Raw genomic sequence first — 11,195 nt, 5'->3', positions numbered from 1 at the left:
GTGAGCACCCCTGATAAACTTATAGGTGGCCATCAGATCACCCCTGAGCCTGTGCTTTTCCAGGCTGAAGAGTCCCATGGCTCTCAGCCTCTCATCTTAAGGTCTGTTTTCTTGACCTCTGATCATGTACATGGCTCTCCTCTGCACTCTCTTGAGCTTCTCCACATCCTTTTTTGAATTGTGGAGCCCAAAACTGGATGCAATACTCCAGCTGCAGCCTCACCAAGGCTGAATACAACGGGAGAATGACATCCTGGGATTTGCTTGAGAAGCATCTATGAATGCAAGCCAGCGTTTTGCTTGCTTTACTAGCTGCAGCATCATATTGATGTCTCATGTTCATTTTGTGGTCAATCATGACCCCCCAGTCCCTTTCGTCTGTAGTGCTACCCTGTGTAGCCCTATAAGCCTATAAGCATGCTGCAAGTTTTTCTTCCCAAGGTAGAGAACCTTACATTTTTCAGTGATAAACACCATCAGGTTCTCATCTGCCCATTTCCTGAGCCTGTCAAGGTCAGCCTGAATCATCCTCCTGTCCTCAGGTGTGGACGCTTTACCCCAAAGTTTGGTGTCATCGGCAAACTTGGCCAGCCCACTTCTGATACCCAATGTCCACATCATTAATGAAGATGTTGAATAGTATAGGCCCCAGGACAGCTGAAGACATGCTCTAGTGCCCCCCAGCTACTCGCCTGAGCAACCACAGGCATGTGCCCACATTTCCTCAGTCCACAAGGAAGGTCTGTGCTGTTACAAATTGATTCAACCTAGGCAGGTTAGACAAAACTGCAAAGACTGAATTAATTCAGGCTCTGACTTTTCGAATGTCTGTCTGTGGCAGTGCACTGTTGGTGCCTGCCACTTTAAGGGTTGAGCCAAACAGCCAGCAGGTGCTTGATTATGGCTGCCATTTTAGAACTCTGGTTGCCTATATAACTAGAGCAGTTCACTGCTGGCAGCCCAGGCAGAAACATCGCCTAGCTGAGCTGGAGCAGGAACAATCTTGGAGGTAAGGGCAGGAGCTTATGGGGATGGTTTGGAGGTTCCTGGTCCTGGGCATGACCTAAAACTGCACCGTTTGGGAAGGGTGGCCTGGTGGGGCTCCTGGTGGCATGGGAGTCCTCAGAAAATGCCAGGCCAGTTACCTCCCCAGTGAAAGGTGAGGAGGGGCACCTTAACCCCAGCCCCCATCTTCGGGTGGGTTTTGTAGGCAGCTGGGGAAGTAGTAGGGGCCAGGTATGTCCATGAGTAGGCACCTGAGCCTAGCAGGGATATGAGGTCCCGGAGACCCCAGAGGGGGTAGTATGGAGAACCCCGCACAGAGTAGGGCTGAAGTGCAACTAGGCCTGAAGGGCTTTGCATGTGAGGGGGCTGACTAGGGCTAAAGTCAGAGTAGGTCTGAAGGACAGCCCAAGGGGTGCACTGAGTAGGGTTGAATGAGACTAAACTCTCATTAGAGTTAGAGGATAGGTTTAGGTTAGATATTAGGAAGAACTACTTCACTGTAAGGGTGACCAGATCCTGGAATAGGCTTCCCAGAGAGGTGGTGCTCTCACCTTCCCTGGAAATCTTCAAGAGGAGACTGGATAGGCACCTGGCTGGGGTCTTCTGACCCCTGCCACCCCCAGTGCTCCTTCCTGCCCATGGCAGGGAGTCGGACTAGATGATCTGTCTAGGTCCCTTCTGACTCATTGATTCTATGATTCTATGACTGAAGGACAGCTTAAGGGCCAGCCCCATGAGAAGTTGTGCCCAGTGAGAGGCTTAGGGCAGAATTAGCCCAGGGTTTGTCATAAGGATGGGCCACGTAGAGTAGGGGAACTTGCAGGAACCAAAGGTTCTGCGTGCCAAGGCCAGTATGGGAGTAATGAAGCCTGATAGCCCAAGAGGGGCTGCTCAAGAAGGAGAAGGGCAGTGGAGTGTGACCCATTAACAGGCAGTATGCCAGAGGCCCCTGTGAGAGAGGGGTGGAGTGGAAGAGGCCTCTTGTGAGACGGGAGGTGGTCTGAATGTGTGTGTGTCTGGAGCCCAACTTTGGACTCAGTTCCTCTGGTCTCAGACTGGGAGTAATATTAATCTGGATGCCATCTGAGAGGCTTTGACTATGGTGTAGGGGAGGAACAGAGCTGCAGATAGTGCCGCCTAGCATTGGGGCAATAATGGGCAGTCTCCTGCATTATACCAACAGTTTATGAAAACAACAAAGACGTGGCAGGAGTAACTAGGCAAATTGGCCATAGAAACAGGTGGGTGGGCCGGCAGGAGATCTGGTGCTGAGCTTGCCCCTTGTTACACTGTCCTTAGCCCCATAGGTCAGTGCAGGTGATTTGTTGATCTAGAGACAGAGTGCTCAAACCTTTCTAAAATATTAATTTCTTTAAGCATATATATGGTATTTACATAATACATGATGATATTGTGATGAGCAATAATTCTATTTGCTTGGGATAACCTTGCTCCTATCATTGCCTCTCTTCAGTAACATGATTAACATGATTTCATTGTTCCAAATCAAAAAAAACCCTGCATTCTATATCACATCATCATGAAATCTCTACTTCTACTTACAATGGTACAAATAAGAGTGAGGTGGTATAAATATTCTGTTATCTATGTACTAAATGCAGCTTACCTATAAATGTTTTGATGCCATAAGTGGATTTTTTGAAATGCCATTATAAATTCACATCTGAAAATAGATCTAAGGTCTTTGGACATTGGGAGCATCTCCCCATGAATGGGAATGTGTTTCCCTGGAGAAAGACCACAGTGGCATAATGTGTACCACTGCTACCTGTCCTCAGGGAACACCTGTGTCACACATGCTCTGGGCTCCTGGGGCCCTCTGGTAGCTGCCACCATGGAGGTCCTGCAGCAAGAAGCTGGCCAGCAGCAAGAGTGTGGCTTCAGCTGACCAGGCTCTGGTTTTGGGTGACATGCACTGCTGCCATGTGTGCTGCCCTGCTTTTTTTAGGGGCAGTATTTTTTTTACCTTGGGATCTCCCCTGTATGTAAGTCATGTAAGGTGTGTGGTGCGGAAGATGGGTCTATGGCACTGCATACTGCACATTCACGCTCATTTGGACATGCCCTAGGATTTGTCCTCAGTGATACATTGCTCTGAACAGCCAATAGACCTATATTACATATATTTCTATGATATTTTTCTCTTCACTAAGATGAATTTTGTCATGCTTAGTATGTATTGCTGACTCATTGACTCTGCCTTTCATCCAGTGTTCACTTGTTTCCTGTTTCACATATTTTTACTATGACTAGATTCTCATTAAACAAAAGTTTCAAAGAATAATGTCACTCTTTAGTTATGTATAGGGAATGTGCAGAAATATATTAAATACTTTATATGTATATAAAGATTGGATCTATAACATTATAAACCCAATATTGGACATGGCCAGGAAACATTAATCAGTCACAGTGTCTGACTAAATATAAATTATTAATCACTTATGTAAACTGAGCAAAACTGATGTACTATTTAGAGGCTAGTAAACCAGTTTTGTCATTTGTAGATAAGTAAAAGAAAAGCAGTATGTCCTGAAATTTTGGGGTTGTTTTCCTTTAAATTACATCATGCATTTAAAAATATACTTTCTACAAAATGCATGCAGAATTGACAAAAATACTCATATTAACAATCGCAGTAGCGTCACAATTCTATCTCTACATAGTGCATTTAAAAATTGCCTATTACTGTTATGTGATAGTGCTAAAGAAGTACATTACTGTCAAAAGGTGTACAGAGTTGTCTTAATCTAAAGTGTTACCAAAATCAAAAAGTCAGAGGTTAACCAAAAAAGCATTGTTTATTTCATTAAAGAACTAGTATCTATTTAAATATCCAAGCTCACATTGTATAATTTGTCCAAATATATTTAAAGTGTAGAACTCATGCCCTGCTTTGGAAAAAAAGGGTTTTATTCTTTGGTGTCAGTAGTGCTAAATTACTCATACTGTAGAAATAGCATTTCATATCTCAGTGCTCCAGTAAAATGGAATCTGCTCCCAAACACTGCTCCCATTGGACAAATTTAAAAATAGAATATCATTTTGATGTCCTGTTATTGTAAAGAAATCTAGATTATCTAGACTTTTCTGTGATAAATGGTAAAGCCTTTTGTATTAATATGTGCTCCTATGTACATTTGGACTTATTATTACTATGAGTGAGGGGAAACGGGAGCATAACAGCATGTCAGGGTCACCAGAAAAATTGCAGCCATCATCTGATGGTTCCTTTGGGCCTGAGGGAGTCACAGGCAGCCTGAATTATAGATATCATGTAAACATCTATGTACACTAGCACAGATAGCCCTTGATAAGTACTGGATTATGTCACAAAAGGTGGCAATAAAATATTCTTTCTGTAATGACAGGTATGGAGATGGTATGAGAAATAGAAAACTTGTAACAAAATATTATTTTAAGAGAACAAATCTACTTTAAAGTGAGATTATTATCAACTTAAGCTAAAACCTATCAATGGAAGAGCAGTGATTGTCTTTAATTGGCTTAATCAGGTTCCTAAACTACAGGAAGTTAACATTTAGCTGTTAAAATACATTTGGATATGTAGGAGACAGAGAAGTTTTACACCTTACAGACTAACTAAATCAGAGATGTATAGCATAAGCTTCTGTAAACAAATGGCTTCATCAGATGCAGTGAAGGGATCCAGGAAGCAGAATACAAAGGGTAGGGAAGCAGAGATGAAAAAAGAGGGGGCACTGCTGAGAGAGACAAGGCAGGTAGAAGAAAGGAAAAAAAAAACAGTTAACCAGTGAGGAACACAGGGTTTATAATAGATAATCCAAGTAACAGGCTAAGAATTCCACAATTTCCTGTTCAATTTAGTTTTAAAGTTTTGTTGTCTAGGAACCGCTACCCTAGGGTAAGCAATGAAATGTCCAGGAAGGTTAAAGGGTTCTGCCATGGGCATGTCTGTCTCTCTAACACTGATGTCAAATCAGTGTTCATTCATTTTTACACGTAGGGATTGACCGTCTGTCCAATATAGGTATTGTAGAACAGAGGATACTGTCAGGTACTGTAAGCAGGTAATGGCATACAAGGTGACATTGGTAAAGGTGCAGGGAAATGAACATTGGCTATTACAATCCATATTATTTGGTCCAGTGATGATTCAGCCTGTACTGATGAGGGGACATGCCTGGCAACTCAATCCAGACCAAGGCCTGGTGCCTTGGTGAGAATAAGAGGTAGATAGTCTGTTCCTGGAGAGATGCTGTTCATGGTTGGGGAGCTGCCTGGAAGCAGACCATTTTGCCCCCTGTGGCTGGCTTGAGATGGTCACCATTTTCCAGGGGGAAGTTACTTATGATATGTCTGAGGTGTTCAAGATGGGAGCTGTAGGTGACAAAGAAAAGCTGTCTACATTGGACACATGGGGCAATCCTTACTTGTAAGAATGAATGAACACTGATCTGACATCAGTACCAGGAACAAGAAATCATCCACAGACTGAACTCTGTTAAGTGTGGTCCAAACTGAGGCTATGGATTCTTATCTCATTAACTGGATTTTCTTTTATTAAGTCCTATATCCCTCAATAGGCTAACTCCTTTTTTCTCTCCTAACCACCTCTCAGCAGTTTCCCCTCCTTTTTCGTTTCCCTTTGCCTGCCCTTTGTTTTCTAATCACTACTTCCTATTTATCAGCTCTACCTCCTCCAGTCCCTTCATAGTATCTGATGATGGGTCTGAAGTAAATCCTCTGCTTATGCAAGCTGATTATATGCATCTGATTTAGTTAGTCTATAAGGTGCAAATCCACTCTGCCTTCTGCCTGACTTTAGACTAACAGGACTATTGAATATGCAGCCACTCAGACACGTACTAAAATTAAAATGATTTTTCAATAATTGTAAATAGCCTTCCTCTGCATATACACAGGAATATCTGCCTCATAGACTTTCCCAATGCCTTCATCCATCTTCACATTCTTATAGTTAGCAATCAGAAAAAAAGGCCGAGGCAAGCAGTTTGAAAGAAAGATGCTCTGTCCCTTGTAAAACAAAACTACTTGGTCTACCTTTAGATAAATGAATGTAGTGCATTTGAAGATTGCCTGAAGGTTTGTGTTATCAATCTTTCTTTTTAATCAGTGAATCATCACAAGAAATAGCACTTCTGTTGCTACAGTTGCACTCTAATCTTTGCTGTGTTTCGTACAGTTGGTAATATGAGTGACTATATTTACCAGTCTAAAACAAACTCATTTTTGAACCTAATCCTTATGCACTGATGCTTCTTGAAAACTTCCACAAGGTATTCATTTTAATTTGATGAAATTATAACTGCCTGTTGATACTAACTTTAATCTTTTGCTTTTAATCATTATTTTTCAGAAATTTTACTGTTGTTAATTCCAAAATCATCGTTGTCACTATAAGGCCTGAACCTAAAACTACTGACTCCTTTCTAGAGATAGAGTTGGCACACCTGTCTAATGTAAGTACTTATGCTGTGAATAATTATATTTAATTGTATTCATCTTACCTTAGCTTTTTAAAAGTATTGCTAGTAACAAGAGCAATGTATCTAGTAAAAATAAAGCACAGAGACGTAATGCCTATGCTAAACAGAATGTTTGCATGATGTATGTATACAGCACATCCTGGCCTTTGTTTCTGGCATTTTTAAAATTTTTATTTAAATACCAACTGCTTTGATGGATACAATGTAAAATGTGGTATTTATCCATTGGTTTCTCTTTTGTTACCAGATAAGGTCATAGCACAACTCATGCCTCAAGACCTTTCTCCCTCTTTCCTTCTATTATGTGATATATCAAAAGCTAATTCATATTTTAACTTCACTAGCAGAATATGAAAATTTAGGCTCCTTCTAGTTTAGTTTGCAACTTCTGTTAATTCAAAAGGTCCTTCATGCACTTATCTTTCTTCTTTTTTCCATCTTCTGTTCAAAGTATTTTTAAACCAAAAAAAAAAGCAATGTTATACTTAACTCAGTATTAAAGGGCACACAACATTATAAATACCTACTGTAAAACATCATGGGCAGCATGAAATGGAGTTACTGATCTCATTTAGTTCCCAGTAATCAGGTATCAAGGCCATCACAATTGTTACTAAGGGACAGATATTCAAAAAGCCTGAGCCTGAATCAGTTCAATCTTTGCAGGTTAGTCTAACCTAGCTAGGCTGAACTGGTTTGTAACTGGACAGACATTCCCTCTGGACTGAGGAAATTCAGGTACATGCCTGCAGTGGATCAGGCTAGAAGCCAGGGGGTGCTAAAGCAGCCATCACTTCTCTTTGAGAGTGCTGTGCTAAGGGGAGGGGGTGACAGCAGGACACTCTGATTCAGGAGGGGTGTAAACCCCCACCCTGCCTGCACCATCCCCGGCTTTTCTCCACTGGCTGCTCAAGGGGCAGGAGTGTTGCTAGCCCCCACCCCCTGCTAGCACTCTGAGGCAAGGGCAAGTGTCCAGTGCATGTGTCTGTGGATGATACAAAGCTTTTCAAGCTTTTCAAAGCTTTTCCCTATTTCTTTATACTGTCTGCAGCAAGCTGACAGGCAAGTAAGCCAGCAGGGAGTTGATAACAGTATTTATCACCTCATTAGCAAAACAATAGCCTCTCTCCATTAGTTCAAACTCTTCTTAAACAGCTTACCAGCTAACCTGTTGATTAGCTCCAAAAAGCCCTAAGTAGTCACTGTTCTGTCTGCCTGTCCCAGTGAAACAAGAGACACATGCAGATACCTCTTGGCATTAGGTAGCATACTACATGCCTAGGGTCCATGGGGCTGGGAGCTGTGCTGTGGGAGATGGGAGTGAGGAAGTGAGGGATTCCTGCTTAAGCAGCAAGCGGTGAGGGGGGTAGTGTAGGGGGAGGCCAAGCATACCCTGCTATACCTGCAGTCTGTGCCAGAGCTGCAGCCAGGGATGAGAGAGGAGGAGCCAGCCCTGCTGTGGAGCAGAGAGCCTCCTCCCAGCCCAGAGAGCATGCCAGGATGTTGGGGGAGTCTGGTTTATCTTAACCCAACAAGGGTTCTGGGACAGACATTGCATAAACTGGTTTGAGCCAGTCTGATACTACATTCAACCAGGTTTATCTCAAACTGGTTTCAGCCATTTTCAAAGTGGTTTATGTGCACTGAACATCTGTTCTGCTACAGGTTTAAACCAGTTTCTGATCACTTCAACCTGTTTATGTGTAACTTCCGTCCCTAACCTTAATGTAAATTTTATCAGAAAAGTCAGGAATGGAACAATGATGGAACCTGAGTTAACTTCTGATTCTTAAAGATAATCTGTTTAAGACAGTGTTGACGCATACCAGTGACACAGCATATAAAACCTGTTTATTCTTGTAGCCAGTGTTTTAGTTCAAGCATGGGTTAATGGAAAAATAGATATCTAGTAGTGCTAGGACCAGAAATTTTCTAAAAACTATTGGAATTTTTTGTGATGTGGACCAAAAAGGGACATGAAGTTAGAGCCCAAGACTTCACTTCTATTTATTAGAAAAAACAGTCATTTTGCAGGATATGTTTGCTTTACAGTATTTAGATATGTCAGACTGCTGTGTTCTTCAGATAAACTAATGATGCATCAAGATCTTGGATTTTTTTTAAAGTAATTTAATATTAATTTTGGAGTTACTTTCATAGATCATTATTGATGTTACTATCATGGATCATGAACACTAGAATATTAATTTAACTTAAATTGTTATGAATAGTTAATCACAAGACCCTAAGGCATATGAGTGGAGGGAAATTAGAAGGTTGTATTGACTTTGATCATTACTGTTAGATAAGAAGCAAGAAATAATCACAATTATATCAGTAAGCTTTGTATCAGTGTTGAAATCAATTGATAACCCAACACAACCAATAAAATACAGCACAACACAAACAAAGGTAGGTTAAGGGAAGGTTAAATCAATATCTCTGCTAGACTTTTAAAAATGACCTCTTTCTTCAAGTTGTTTATTCTCTTATTCTTTGTAGTAATTACAAACCCAGTTTTTGCACATTTTCCAGCACTTTTTAAAAAGTTCATTAGCTTTTTTCAGTAACGGAAATGCAGGACATTGATTGTCATCTGGCTGTGTTCATCTTTCTGTAACAGGATATTAATGTCTACTGTATTAGAACAGGGCTAGGCAATGCTGAGCTAGCAAGATGACAATACTTTTGCCAATAGATGCTAAAACTAGCACTGTTTTTGGCCGTTTTTCACACATTTTGTTCCAAACATCTGAAAGTTTTATCCAATTTAAGGTCCTATTCCTGAAATTCAGTCTATGTACAAAGAGCCCTTTGCTGAGGTCAGTGGGCTGGATCCTAATCAACCTCAAAGATTTTGTGTTACTTTGTTTTTTAAATAATACCTTTTTAAGGTGAAACACATAGGCACTCCTGGCAACAGAGTCTGGATCTCATGCCTCTGTCTTTCAAGGGAAAGTCCTCCTCACTCAGACACAAATGATACTATGACATGCTCTGGCTCTAGTTGGAGTCTAGATATCCTTTGAGACATACTTCCAGCCTGGAAGTGAGTCAGGAGACCTTTGAGACCTTCTACTTACAGCTGGAAGTGTGTCTGGAGTCTGGAGACCTTTGAGACACACTTCTAGGCTGCTTCCACACATTGGGTGCCCTTTTCTACTAAACCCCTCTCTGCTGTCTACTGTTTTACCACTGAGAACTAGCGGGGTGTACCAGAGGTCAATTTCTTGGCCTGTGGTGTCTCAGCTCTACTTGTCTTGCTTGGGCCTTGCCAGAACTTAGCAGAGGGAAATTTTCCATCTACATGGATCATACCCTTGTCTGATTATGTGTGAGAAAAAATGGATCCCCTTTCTGTAGAATAGGCAAGCCTGTATGGTCAGATACTCTTGAATCATAAATATAACTGACTGCAAGTGGTTTGTAAAAAGGTAACAAACAGGGCTTATCATAAAGAAAAAGCAAGAACAAATATAAGAGAACAGTGACCATATGTTGAGATGCAGATAGAAATATGAGCAAACAAACAAGAGAAAATATCAGAACAATAACCAATAACCTCTTCTTACTCTGTCTCCAAAAGGTGCAGTCTCTAGTCAGCTTCAAGAGGTTAAAAAGGAGACCCTGACTATGATTTTTCTGTTGGGGCCTTCTGCAAGTTCTCCTGTGAGCTTTCTTTTTCATCCTGCTTTTCTCAGGCTAAGGGACACTAGCCCCCCCTGTATCTGGAAAGCCATGCTCTCAAAGCATGTTTTAGTACAGTTTCCTATTTGGCTATTTACACATGTCATCTCTTCAATTCTATGGGGCGTACATTATGCCAGTAACTTTTTGCCTCCCAGTGGTGCACTTTTTCCAGGCTACAAGCTTTTCCTTTTCCTATTGGCTAGGGACAGACATTCAAAAAGGCTGAGCCTGAATTGATTCAATCTTTGCAAGTTAGCCTAACCTGCCTAAGTTAAACTGGTTTACAAGTGCACAGACATTCCCTCTGGACTAAGGAAATGCAGGCCCAGGCCTGCAGTGGCTCAGGCTACAAGCCAGGGGTTACTAGAGCAGCCCTCCCTTCCCTCCCATAGTGCTGAGCTGAGGGAGTGTGTGGCCAGGCCTGGGCAGGATGCTCAGATTAGGGAAGAGTTTAAACCCTTCACCCTGCCTGTATAGTCCGAGGCTTTTTCCTGCTCACTACTCAAGGGGCAGGAGAGTTGTCATCCCCCAGCCCCTGGCACTCTGAGGCAAAGGGGGGCGCAGGGTAGTGCATGCATCTGTTAATGATACTGAGATTTTCAATCTCCCTCTCTCTGATACTTCATATTGTCTGCAGCAAACCTGAGAGGTGAGGGAGGCAACAGGGAGCTGATAACACAGTGTTTAGCAGCCCATCAAGAAAACAAAAGCCTTTCTCATTAGTTCAAGCTCTTAAACAGTTTTTTCCAAGATAAGAAGGGAGGGACATTATCAGATGACCTGTTGATTAGCTGCAAAAAGCCCTAAGCAGACACTATCATGTCTGCCTTTATCCTGTCCCAGTGAATTTGGAGACAAACACACAGAGATCCCTCTCAGCATTAGCTAGCATACCACATGCCTGCTGGGGTCCGTGCTGTGAGAAATGGAAAGGAGGGAGGGAGGGATCCCTGCTTGAGCAGTGAGTGGCAAAGGGGGGTGGGAGGG

The 11,195-nt window shown here is 42.1% G+C and overlaps 1 protein-coding gene across 4 annotated transcripts in view; it reads left to right on the top strand.

Moving 5' to 3' along the window:
* Positions 1-11,195, top strand: part of ADGRB3 (adhesion G protein-coupled receptor B3) — a 941,101-nt gene that overhangs the window by 559,980 nt on the left and 369,926 nt on the right. For all 4 annotated transcript variants that reach the window (XM_019520508.1, XM_019520507.1, XM_019520505.1 and 1 more), the window contains one exon: positions 6,389-6,491. In XM_019520508.1, the coding sequence (XP_019376053.1) occupies positions 6,389-6,491 (103 nt within the window). The remainder of the gene's footprint in view (positions 1-6,388; positions 6,492-11,195) is intronic.

Source organism: Gavialis gangeticus, unplaced genomic scaffold (genome assembly GCF_001723915.1).
Source record: "Gavialis gangeticus isolate Ggan-Ray unplaced genomic scaffold, GavGan_comp1, whole genome shotgun sequence".
NCBI classification, from domain to species: Eukaryota; Metazoa; Chordata; order Crocodylia; family Gavialidae; genus Gavialis; species Gavialis gangeticus.
This window is presented reverse-complemented; position numbering and strand designations above follow the sequence as displayed.